The 13,163-nt window shown below is 41.1% G+C and overlaps 1 protein-coding gene across 3 annotated transcripts in view; it reads left to right on the top strand.

Moving 5' to 3' along the window:
* The window catches only part of PRKCE (protein kinase C epsilon), a 483,682-nt gene extending 472,178 nt beyond the window's left edge, over nt 1–11,504 (top strand). For all 3 annotated transcript variants that reach the window (XM_073553989.1, XM_073553990.1, XM_073553991.1), the window contains one exon: nt 9,770–11,504. In XM_073553989.1, coding sequence (XP_073410090.1) covers nt 9,770–9,916 — 147 coding nt within the window. In that variant the 3' untranslated portion in view covers nt 9,917–11,504. The remainder of the gene's footprint in view (nt 1–9,769) is intronic.
* Nucleotides 11,505–13,163: the final 1,659 nt, after the last annotated feature.

Genomic DNA, 13,163 nt, shown 5'->3' with positions numbered 1-13,163 from the left:
AGATAATGACTACAGGCTAGCTCACTGACACATTTCAATGTTAACTCATATTACAGCCACCTATGTACTGTACTATTATACATAGAGGCTGTGCAAACTAAATTGTTCCAATAATTTGAATGAAACCCTAATTCAAAAAGTATGTTCATATCCTTTAACACATACTGGAATGTATTATTGCTAATTGTATATCTGCTATTTGGTGTAATAAATGACTCGATATGTGTCAATCTCAAATTACGCAGGTTCTGGTGCTGTTGTAGGGCTTTGGTATGTACAGTGGTGGCCAAAAGTATTGACACCCCTGCAATTCTGTCAGATAATACTGTTTCTTCCTGAAAATGATTGCAAACACAAATTCTTTGGTATTATTATCTTCATTTAATTAATTTGTCTTAAATGAAAAAACACAAAAAGAATTGTCCTAAAGCCAAATTGGATATAATTCCACACCAAACATAACAAAGAGGGAGGAAAAAAGTATTGTCACTGTTCGAAAAATCATGTGATGATTCTCTAATTTGTGTAATTTACAGCACCTGTAACTTACCTGTGGCACCTAACAGGTGTTGGCAATAACTAAATCACACTTGCAGCCAGTTGACATGGATTAAAGTTGACTCAACCTCTGTCCTTTGTCCTTGTGTGTACCACATTGAGCATGGAGAAAAGAAAGAAGACCAAAGAACTGTCTGAGGACTTGAGAAACCAAATTGTGAGGAAGCATGAGCAATCTCAAGGCTACAAGTCCATCTCCAAAGACCTGAATGTTCCTGTGTCTACCATGCGCAGTGTCATCAAGAAGTTTAAAGCCCATGGCACTGTGGCTAACCTCCCTAGATGTGGACGGAAAAGAAAAATTGACAAGAGATTTCAATGCAAGATTGTGCGGATGTTGGATAAAGAACCTCGACTAACATCCAAACAAGTTCAAGCTGCCCTGGAGTCCGAGGGTACAACGGTGTCAACCCGTACTATCCGTCGGTGTCTGAATGTAAATAGACTGTATGGTAGGAGACCCAGGAAGACCCCACTTCTTACCCCGAGGCATAAAAAAGCCAGGCTGGAGTTTGCCAAAACTTACCTGAAAAAGCCTAAAATGTTTTGGAAGAATGTTCTCTGGTCAGATGAGACAAAAGTAGAGCTTTTTGGGCAAAGGCATCAACATAGAGTTTACAGGAGAAAAAAAGAGGCATTCAAAGAAAAGAACACGGTCAAACATGGTGGAGGTTCCCTGATGTTTTGGGGTTGCTTTGCTGCCTCTGGCACTGGACTGCTTGACTGTGTGCATGGCATTATGAAGTCAGAAGACTACCAACAAATTTTGCAGCATAATGTAGGGCCCAGCGTGAGAAAGCTGGGTCTCCCTCAGAGGTCATGGGTCTTCCAGCAGGACAATGATCCAAAACACACTTCAAAAAGCACTAGAAAATGGTTTGAGAGAAAGCACTGGAGAATTCTAAGGTGGCCAGCAATGAGTCCAGACCTGAATCCCATAGAACACCTGTGGAGAGATCTAAAAATGGCAGTTTGGAGAAGGCACCCTTCAAATATCAGGGACCTGGAGCAGTTTGCCAAAGAAGAATGGTCTAAAATTCCAGCAGAGCATTGTAAGAAACTCATTGGTGGTTACCGGAAGAGGTTGGTCGCAGTTATTTTGGCTAAAGGTTGTGCAACCAAGTATTAGGCTGTGGGTGCCAATACTTTTGTCTGGCCCATTTTTGGAGTTTTGTGTGAAATGATCAATGTTTTGCTTTTTGCTTCATTCTCTTTTGTGTTTTTTCATTTAAGACAACTTAAATGAAGATAATAATACCAAAGAATTTGTGTTTGAAATCATTTTCAGGAAGAAACTGAGTATTATCTGACAGAATTGCATGGGTGTCAATACTTTTGGCCACAACTGTATATGTGTTAATTTGACATGACTCAGGTTCTGGTGCTGTTGTAGGGCTTTGGTATGTATATGTGTTAATTTGACATGACTCAGGTTCTGGTGCTTTTGTAGGGCTTTGATATGTATATGTGTTATTTTCACATGACTCAGGTTCTGGTGCTGTTGTAGGGCTTTGGTATGTATATGTGTTAATTTCACATGACTCAGGTTCTGGTGCTGTTGTAGGGCTTTGGTATGTATATGTGTTAATTTCACATGACTCAGGTTCTGGTGCTGTTTGTAGGGCTTTGGTATGTATATGTGTCAATTTCACATGACTCAGGTTCTGGTGCTGTTGTAGGGCTTTGGTATGTATATGTGTCAATTTCACATGACTCAGGTTCTGGTGCTGTTGTAGAGCTTTGGTATGTATGTGTTAATTTCACATGACTCAGGTTCTGGTGCTGTTGTAGGGCTTTGGTATGTATATGTGTCAATTTCACATGACTCAGGTTCTGGTGCTGTTGTAGGGCTTTGGTATGTATATGTTCAATTTCACATGACTCAGGTTTTGGTGCTGTTGTAGGGCTTTGGTATGTATGTGTGTCAATTTCACATGACTCAGGTTTTGGTGCTGTTGTAGGGCTTTGGTATGTATATGTGTCAATTTCACATGACTCAGGTTCTGGTGCTGTTGTAGGGCTTTGGTATGTATATGTGTCAATTTCACATGACTCAGGTTCTGGCGCTGTTGTAGGGCTTTGGTATGTATATGTGTCAATTTCACATGACTCAGGTTCTGGTGCTGTTGTAGAGCTTTGGTATGTATGTGTTAATTTCACATGACTCAGGTTCTGGTGCTGTTGTAGGGCTTTGGTATGTATATGTGTCAATTTCACATGACTCAGGTTCTGGTGCTGTTGTAGGGCTTTGGTATGTATATGTTCAATTTCACATGACTCAGGTTTTGGTGCTGTTGTAGGGCTTTGGTATGTATGTGTGTCAATTTCACATGACTCAGGTTTTGGTGCTGTTGTAGGGCTTTGGTATGTATATGTGTCAATTTCACATGACTCAGGTTCTGGTGCTGTTGTAGGGCTTTGGTATGTATATGTGTCAATTTCACATGACTCAGGTTCTGGCGCTGTTGTAGGGCTTTGGTATGTATGTGTGTCAATTTCACATGACTCAGGTTTTGGTGCTGTTGTAGGGCTTTGGTATGTATATGTGTCAATTTCACATGACTCAGGTTCTGGTGCTGTTGTAGGGCTTTGGTATGTATATGTGTCAATTTCACATGACTCAGGTTCTGGCGCTGTTGTAGGGCTTTGGTATGTATATGTGTCAATTTCACATGACTCAGGTTCTGGTGCTGTTGTAGAGCTTTGGTATGTATGTGTTAATTTCACATGACTCAGGTTCTGGTGCTGTTGTAGGGCTTTGGTATGTATATGTGTCAATTTCACATGACTCAGGTTCTGGTGCTGTTGTAGGGCTTTGGTATGTATATGTTCAATTTCACATGACTCAGGTTTTGGTGCTGTTGTAGGGCTTTGGTATGTATGTGTGTCAATTTCACATGACTCAGGTTTTGGTGCTGTTGTAGGGCTTTGGTATGTATATGTGTCAATTTCACATGACTCAGGTTCTGGTGCTGTTGTAGGGCTTTGGTATGTATATGTGTCAATTTCACATGACTCAGGTTCTGGCGCTGTTGTAGGGCTTTGGTATGTATATGTGTCAATTTCACATGACTCAGGTTCTGGTGCTGTTGTAGAGCTTTGGTATGTATGTGTTAATTTCACATGACTCAGGTTCTGGTGCTGTTGTAGGGCTTTGGTATGTATATGTGTCAATTTCACATGACTCAGGTTCTGGTGCTGTTGTAGGGCTTTGGTATGTATATGTTCAGTTTCACATGACTCAGGTTTTGGTGCTGTTGTAGGGCTTTGGTATGTATATGTGTCAATTTCACATGACTCAGGTTTTGGTGCTGTTGTGGGGCTTTGGTTTGTATATGTGTTGATTTCACTTCGATTTAATTTTTTTTTTAAACCAAAAGTAGGGACTGCTCACAATATTAAAAAAAATTAAAGAGATTTTCAATTTTCAGTAAATTTATTGTTGTCAGGTACAGTTCAGTGTAAAAAAAATAAATAAAAAAATGTTGCTTTACCTCCGCTTCCCTGGCTCAGCATTGCCCAATCTCTATTTTTTTTGGCTGCAGAGATGATGTCACAGGACAGCACTGCAGCCAATCACTGAGATCAGCATCTCGACTACAACGACAGAGCTACTGAGTTCAGTGTTTAGCTGCAGCATTGGTGACTTGACGTCAGCTCTGTAGACAAACAGAGAACAAAGAACAGTCAATGACGTATAGCACAGGTTGTTTTTTTTTTTTACTCTGAACTTTCTTGGGGATGCTACTATAATTTGATTAAAAGGAACCTGTCACCCCCCCTGGGAGTTTTTAAGTAAAAAAGCCACCTTCAGCAGCACTAAGGCTGCATTCTGTGAAGGTGGCTCTTCCGTTTCTGACCCCCAGTAATGCCAAAATATTAACTTTTATAAATAGGTCCTCATACCTGTATTGAGTCCCATAGGTATATAGTCTCCCCCTGAAGCTGCCACCTCCCCGCCGTCAATCATGTCTCTGAAGCGTCTGGGCACCGCCCTCCCATAGCCGTCCATCATGCCCCTGCTCTTCCATCTGTGCCCCGCCTCCCATAGTCATCCATCATGCCCCTGCTCTGCCGTCTGTGCCCCGCCTCCCATAGTCGTCCATCATGCCCCTGCTCTGCTACTGTTCCCCGCCTCCTTCTGTCTCCTATTCCGGCGCCTGCTCTGTGAAAACAGTTCTCGGGCATGTGCAGTGCGCTCTGCCCGTGAGCTGACATCAGGCGATCACACCTGCGTGTTGTGGAGGCCCCAGATTCCCAGCCCCGCAGTGTGAATACATCATAACACACACACTGCGGGCAGGATCTGGGGCCTCCACAACACGCAGGCGTGATTGCCTGATGTCAGTTCATGGGCAGCGCACAATGCGCATGCCCGATAACTGTTTTCACAGAGCAGACGCCAGCATAGGAGACAGAAGAAGGCGGGGCACAGACGGCAGAGCAGGGGCATGATGAACGGCTATGGGCGGCGGGGCACAGATGGCAGCACACAGGGGCATGATGGACGGCTATGGGAGGCGGAGCACAGATGGCAGAGCAGGGGCATGATGGATGGCTATGGAAGGCGGGGCACAGACGGCAGCACAGGGGCATGATGGACGGCTATGGGAGGCGGGGCACAGATGGCAGAGCAGGGGCATGATGGACGGCTATGGGAGGCGGAGCACAGACGGCAGCACAGGGGCATGATGGACGGCTATGGGAGGCGGGGCACAGATGGCAGAGCAGGGGCATGATGGATGGCTATGGAAGGCGGGGCACAGATGGCAGAGCAGGGGCATGATGAATGGCTATGGGAGGGCGATGCCCAGATGCTACAGAGACATGATTGACGGCGGGGAGGTGGCTGCTTCAGGGCGAGACTCCATACCAATGGGACGCATTACAGGTATGAGGACCTATTTATAAAAGTTAATATTTCGGCGTTACTAGGGATCACAAACAGAAGAGCCACCTTCACATAATGCAGCCTTAGTGCTGCTGAAGGTGGCTCTTTTAGTTAAAAACGCCCAGGGGGGGTGACAGGTTCCATTTAAACTGGAAAACCCCTTTAAACTTTTGCTTATAGGAAAGGCTTTCTATGATTAAAAAAATTCAAAAGAACAGGAATCTACCGTTATAAATGAGCACTTTCACCAGGTGACGACTTTTCTTCTAGATACAAATGGATTTTGTTGAAATGTGAATGTGTTTGTCTGCAGTTCTGTATTGTATCATCTGTCGGTGATTAATATTGCTTTAGTGAATGCAGCGTATTTACAGCTGGTCCTATATTAAATCCAGTTGTCACTAACATGAAATTTTCAGTGTTCAATTTCCACGATTAATTATTCCTCATCAGCAGCCTGATATTGTTCTGTGTACTGTATTTGTTAAGCCGGAGTGCAGTAAAATGCCAGGGGTTGTCCAGGACTTTCACATTGATGGCCTATCCTTATAGGTGGGGGGTAATGTCTGATCGGTGGGGGTGCGACATCCACCTCCTCCATCGATCAACTGTTCCTGTGTTGGTGGCAGCTGGAACTCCGTTACGGAGCTGCACAGCACAGCTCCATCAACTGTATAGTGACCGCGGCCGGTACTGCACATCCACCGCCTGATTAATTCAATATGTGGCCGATGTGCAGAACCTGGTCACAGCCACTATTCTGTCGGTGGAGCTGTGCTCTGCTATTGTGACGATATATCCTTAGGGATCTATATACTGTGTGTATCCAGTCCATTATGACAGGACATATACAAAACAGATCGTCGGTGGATTGCTTTGTTTAAAGAGGTTTTTTTTTTTATTTAAAGGGGTATTCCCATTTCCAAGATCCTATCCCAATATGTAGCAGGGGTAGTAATAATATTAGCATATGCTTCCAAATAGTAATGTAGTATAGTTCTTATGATTTGCTATGTCTCTTTCCTCATGTGCAGGCATTGCAGGACCTTAGATATGTATGGTTACGACCACTAGCAACTAGCTAACTGTCACTATATCAGTGGTCATAACCATGGATACTTAAAGTCCTTCAATGCCTGCACATGAGGAAATAGACATAGCTAATCAGAAGAACTAAACTGCAATTCTAATTAGAGGTATTTGCTAATAATATCATTACACCTACTACATATTGGGATATGATCTTGGAGATGGGAATTCCCCTTTAAATGCATGTATTTGTGGCTAAAAATAATTTTTGCAAATTGGTTTCATTAAAAATTTAAGCAGTGTTGCCTGTACTGTCTCTTCGTTTCCTGTGCTGAATATCCGCAGCGTCAAAAATACTACGTTATATAAGTCAAAGAGTGTTTAATAAAACTTGCTGTGTGGGATATTGGTTGATTTAAGTAAAATTCTAGAATAAAGACACCAAAGAATTTCAAAGTGTTGTATACTAATCTGGCCACAGGGGGCACTGTGAAGCTTCTCACTGACTATTGTGGTGCTTCTTGGGTCATACCCATTACTGGATACATTCCATAGGCACCAAACACAAGTCCGACTGCCTGCAAAAAAAAAAAAGTAGACTCAGGATCTGGTAGATTCCTCCATTTTCTTGACATGGTCACAGTGATCCTGGACATAATGTTGTCACAAATCCCAGCGTCACCATTTTGGTGGAAGCACTCAGCTAGGTGTCGCCTATCCCTGATGTAAAGTAAATGAGGAGAAACAATTTATTTCTCATAGCTCCATTGTGGAAGCTAATGCGAGTTATTTTCCATAAACATGTTGTTTTTGTGTCTTTATAAATTAACTGTGGAAGGGAAAGATACCCGAGGGAAAAATGCGGAAGTATAGCATGTGTAGATGAAAATGCAGGAAAATATTCAAGGCCGATCTGCTGTAACATTCTAGAACACTCTGCACACTCGCTGCTAACACAGCTAGGTGACCGATTTACAGTGTGTCATCGTATATAAGTGTACAATTTGACATCTTGCGTTATCATTTTTCTTATGTAATTATGTGAAACATTAAATTTGCACATTTTCTTTTAATTCAAGCACTGAGTCTGGGGTGGAGAAATCCGTCTTGTGGTTCTTGTGTAATCAGTGTTAGAAGTTTTCCGTTAATGATATGCCCGTACTTCGGGACAGGACTGTAGGCAGAGTCTTATCTTCCTTCTCTAAGCCAGAGAAACTAAGGAAAGACCTGCCCACATGCCGCCCTGAAGCACAAACAGTCTGTCTCTATGATGAGGAACATGCTTGTGCTTTGGTGCGGTCTGTGGGCAGGTCTCTTCTTGGTTTCTCTGGCTTAGAGCAGGAAGATAAGTCTCTGCCTACAGTCCTGCCCCGGAGTACGGGCCATATCATTAAGTGAAAATTTCTAACACTGATTACACAAGAACCACAAGATGGATTTATTCACTCCAAGTATCATTTTAATCAGTATAACAGAGGCCAGGCATAGTTTTGTTTATTAACCTCATATGAGTTTGAAAGTTGCATTTTCTCTTGTTCATAAAAAAAGTTTGCCTTTTTTTATTTGATGCAGTGTACGTTTATGCCTTATTTTTATTTGTTTCTTGTTCATTTGTTTTTTCTTTTTCTTCTTTATTTTTTCCTTCCTTCCTTTCCTTTAATTCTTCATCCCTTCCTTTTCTTCCATCCTCTACTCCCTTCTTTGTTCCTCTCTTTTCATCCTTTGCTTGCTTCTTTCTATTTTTCCTTCCTTCTTTCCATCTTTTCCTTCATTTATTTTGTTTCATTCCTTGCCTTCTCTCTCTTTTCTTAAACCCTATATTACTTTCTTAACATCCTTTATTTTTTCTTCCTTTCCTTTGTTTCTCATTTCCTTCCTTTTCATCCTCTCCATCCTTCTGGACCTTTCCTTCCTTTCTCCTGTTTCCTAACTTGCTTTCATTCCTTCCCTCTCTCTCGTTCCTTTCCATCTTTCTTCCCTCCATCCTTTCTTTTTTTTTCCTCCATTATATCATGGAGGATTTTTTTTTTTACTTTGCAGTCCGTTTTCTCTCTGATATATTGACCCCAGTTACATCCAGTTATATAGCACCTGTTAATCAAATGATTCATGGGACTGGAACTGTCCATATTGCTTACTAAAATGTGTACACAGAACTCATTGACTGGGAGGCAGAAATGATGATAAACCATCTCTGCCTTCTCTGTGGGAGTTTGTCAGTATATTACCTTTCCATGTAGATTTCCTTGCAGCTCAAGTCTTCAAAGACATTCGGCATCTTTAGAGGCTAATTTCATAGCATATTATTATAGGTTTGGATCTCCAAAACCCCAAGCTCATTTATAAGACAACTTGTCATGTGTCTGGAAAAAAAAAGAGTTTATTAAATTGACAAAATCCCAGTGTCCCCATGGATTCCGTTTGTCATCTTGTCACTCCATTTGAGAAGATATGCCCTTTTTTCTTTATTTTTTTTGGTACAAGGTACGCTTGTCATGGTAAAATAAGGAATTTCACGAGAGTTTTCTCTTGGGGAGTGTAGTCCTTCCCCTCTATGACGCTGCCCAATCACCGCTTGGCAGTGATCATACTGTTCAACCAGATTCCAGATGCTGCAGAGCAGTGATTGGCCAGCATCATAGAGGAGAAGCACTACACGCTTGTCATGGTAAAACAGGGCATTTCACGAGAGTTTTCTCTTGGGGAGTGTAGTCCTTCCCCTCTATGACGCTGCCCAATCACCGCTTGGCAGTGATCATACTGTTCAACCAGATTCCAGATGCTGCAGAGCAGTGATTGGCCAGCATCATAGAGGAGAAGCATTACACGCTTGTCATGGTAAAACAGGGCATTTCACGAGAGTTTTCTATTGGGGAGTGTAGTCCTTCCCCTCTATGACGCTGCCCAATCACCGCTCAGCAGTAATCATACTGTTCAACCAGATTCCAGATGCTGCATAGCAGTGATTGGCCAGCATCATAGAGGAGAAGCACTACACGCTTGTCATGGTAAAGCAGGGCATTTCACGAGAGTTTTCTCTTGGGGAGTGTAGTCCTTCCCCTCTATGACGCTGCCCAATCACCGCTCGGCAGTGATCATACTATTCAACCAGATTCCAGAGGCTGCAGAGCAGTGATTGGCCAGCATCATAGTGGAGAAGCACTACACGCCTCCAGCAGAGATAACTCTTGGAAAGCCCTGTTGGACCAAAACCCTGTTGGACCCCATATATAGTTGGCGCCTATTGCTACTTTTAACACCAACCGATTTTTTTTCTGCTTATTTTTCCAGAAAACCAAACGTGATGTTAACAACTTTGACCAGGATTTTACACGAGAAGAACCTGTTCTGACACTGGTGGATGATGCCATAGTGAAACAAATCAATCAGGGCGAATTTGAAGGATTCTCCTATTTCGGAGAGGAACCTTTGGCCTGAAGTGGAATTATGCCCTGATGCAGTAGTCCTATGGAGACGTAACATGTGACTGAGATTCAGTGGATCCTTACAAACTTGTTTTATTATGAGCCTGCTACTTGTGGAAAGATTCTATTTATTGTTGCTATTGATTTATTGTTTGTTTTTTTTTAAACCGAAGGCACTCCTATTTTCTGTTATTTGGAGCGATGCAACATTGCAGTTTGTATTCTTAGCTGTAACATTCTGCCTGAGGGCGACCACAAATTACTAGACAATCTTAGGAAAAAAAAAAAACATTTTTTTAATTTATTTTTTTATTATTATTATTATTTTTTTTTATTTACAAGTGTATATTAGGAAAGCAATGCAGGTTGAGTTTTAAGTATTTTAATTTATTTTAACCCTTTCCTGCTTAAACACTGTTCCCTTCAACCACTGAGACAGATGGACATGACTTTGTCATTCGAAAAAAAAACAAAAAAAACATTTTGGAATGAGGTCTGCAAAACTTGTAAATATATCGGGGAAGCGCCATAATGCACCACAAAAGTCTTCTTATACAGCCCCTCCCCTCATCTTCCCTTGTGACCATTTCATGCAAACACATAAAGGGGTTGTATGAGATTTAAATAAAAAAAAACAACTTTTTTTTTAAAACCAATAGCGCCACCTTTGTCTATAGGCTGCTTGTGGTATTGCAGTTTAGAACCATGATAAATAAATTGTTGCAATACCACACATAGCCTGCAGTGAAAAGTGGTGCTGTTTTTACACGAAAGCAGTCATATTATTATAGATACGTCTTTTTTTTTTTTTTAGTTTTTCTTGCTCTGAATGTTGGGTCCTCCAATCAGTCTTTCAGCTTTTTAAAAAGGGTGAAGGATGGGGGACAACAACCTCTCGGAATGCGAATAGGAAAGTGGCGGCTGTACTTTTAAGAAGACGTGTAAATGTCAGTGCCCTGAGTTTCGGATGTGGCACTTGTGTGGTAGTCAATATCTTTTTAAGGGCTAAATTATTTTAGCAGTCATCTAAAGTTCATTCCTGATGTGTCCTGAATGACTGACACTCCACCGATCCCATAGATTTATGCTATACTATAGTACCTAGAATCATTGCATTGATAAAATGGAATGCAACAACCTGAATCCCAGGACCAAAGCTTAAAGGGAACCCTTCACTGTCAAAGTCCGTCCATTCATGTACTAAAGCAGGAAGACCTAAACAGATTGATGTATAGTTTTGTGGGAAAAGATGTAATATAACCTGATATTTTTTCATTTTATTTATTCTGGATGTAGGAGTCCAGTGGACAGTCCTAATCAGTGACCGCCCACTTGACCCCTGAGCTGTGAAAGAGCCGTGATTTCAATCAATAAAGTCCATTTTCTACTGAATATTTTTCCACCATATCTATATATCAGTCTGCTCGGCTTTTCCTGCTCTATAACATGCTGCCTACAGAGTCGACTGCATGTTCAATGTGATAGGTTGATTTTGAAGGAATTTATTACAAGGGTAGATCCATCCATTTTGGGATTTGTCTCTTCCATTAATGCACATCTGCTGATACTTTTCTTCCTCCAAGTTCTATACAAAAGTCCCCTTAATGCTTAGAAAAAAAATGAGTCAGTATCCCTATGACAACACTCCCTGTCTTATACTACTGTCTATTCAATGCTTCATAGGGGGGGAAGTGGATACAAATCTGAATTCGCATGAATGTCTGCGTCCTTACTGAAACTATTTATGACTATTAGATATGGTCATTATTTGAGGATGGATTTGGATTCAGATAAGGTTCCTCCGACAACCCTGCTTAGTAGTGGAAAAGGGGGAAAAGTGTTGTCACAAAAAAAAGCTATAACTTCTTTTAAATAAACTTAAAGAGGTATTTCCTTCTCAAAGATCCTATCCCAATATGTAATAGGTGTAAAATTAATAATATTATCAAACACCTCCAATTAGAAATGCAGTATAGTTCTTCTGGTAAGCTATGTCTCTTACTACGTGTGCAGGGCACTGCAGCAGCTTAGGTATCCACGGTTATGACCACTCATGTAGTGACAGCTTTTATTGGTAGTAACCATGGATACCTAAGCTACTGCAATGCCCTGCACATAAGGTAAGCAACATAGCTTATCAGAAGAACTATACTACACTTCTAATTGGAGGTATTTGATATTATTATTACACCTACTACATATTAGGATAGGATCTTGGAGATGGGAATACCTATTTAAGCCTCTCTGCCTTGTGCCATGGAGTGGTTTATAAGGGTGAATGTCGTTCCAATTATGGCAGAGTTATTTTAGAGAAGAAAGATCCACTTCCCAGAGTATGAAACCAGTGACATCCATGGGTGTCATACAGCGCTGTCCTGCGGGATTACAGCATTATCGGTTCTTTAGGACTTGTAGGGTTTCCCTTTTCCTTATAAAATGAAGTCATCTTGCCCTTATAATGTTTTTGTATGAACCGACTCCCGGACACCGTAATCATTCCATGTCTGACCCCATGTAGACGTTCATGAATTTAGAGCCCTATTGTCCTGTTTTTCTTTTTTTTTTTTCTTTGATTTGTCTGCCGTCACAATGTGATGTGCAGAATGAAAGTCCGACGTATCACACTTTGAGGGGATAAGTGTGCAAATGATCAAACGACGACAATAACTGACATTCACCAGAAACTGTACATTGAGTTTGTGTTTTTATTTTGAAAAAAAAAAAAAATGGATAAAAAAGAAGAAAGAAAATAACGACAACTGAGGCAAAAGCCGTACCGCCATAGTTACCTTGTCGTAGATGTGCTTGACAGTGTTACTTATGTTTTCATTTGCAGAGTACCCTGTGTGTTTGTGTATACCTGTATTGCAATTTCTGATGTATTTTACTGGACTGATTATTATTATTTTTTTTTTTTTGTAAGCGGCGACCAGGATTCATTTTAAAGTGACAGACGAATGAATCCGCTGCTGCTGCTTCTTGGAAAAAAAAATCAAAAATACTTGTGAGTGACAAAGTGGCACTAAGGAAGCTTTTATTTGCCTTTTGTACAGGTGAGATTTTTTTGTAAATAGTGTTTGCGGCAAAAAAAAAAAAAAAAGCCTGTGGAGTCTTATTCATTATGAAAGGTATCAAACTGCTGCATGTACCGGAAGAAAAAAAAATTATAAAATGCTAGTCCATAAAGAATTTATTATAATAAGGTCAATGTGCAATACTCTGTATGTGTATTGGTTCAAGTTTCTGTGAGAGATTATTAT

This window comes from Dendrobates tinctorius, unplaced genomic scaffold (assembly GCF_039654945.1).
Source record: "Dendrobates tinctorius isolate UK_male_01 unplaced genomic scaffold, ASM3965494v1 ptg000205l, whole genome shotgun sequence".
Classification (NCBI taxonomy): domain Eukaryota; kingdom Metazoa; phylum Chordata; class Amphibia; order Anura; family Dendrobatidae; genus Dendrobates; species Dendrobates tinctorius.
Note: the sequence above shows the minus strand (reverse complement) of the source record. Positions and strands in the feature narration are given on the sequence as shown.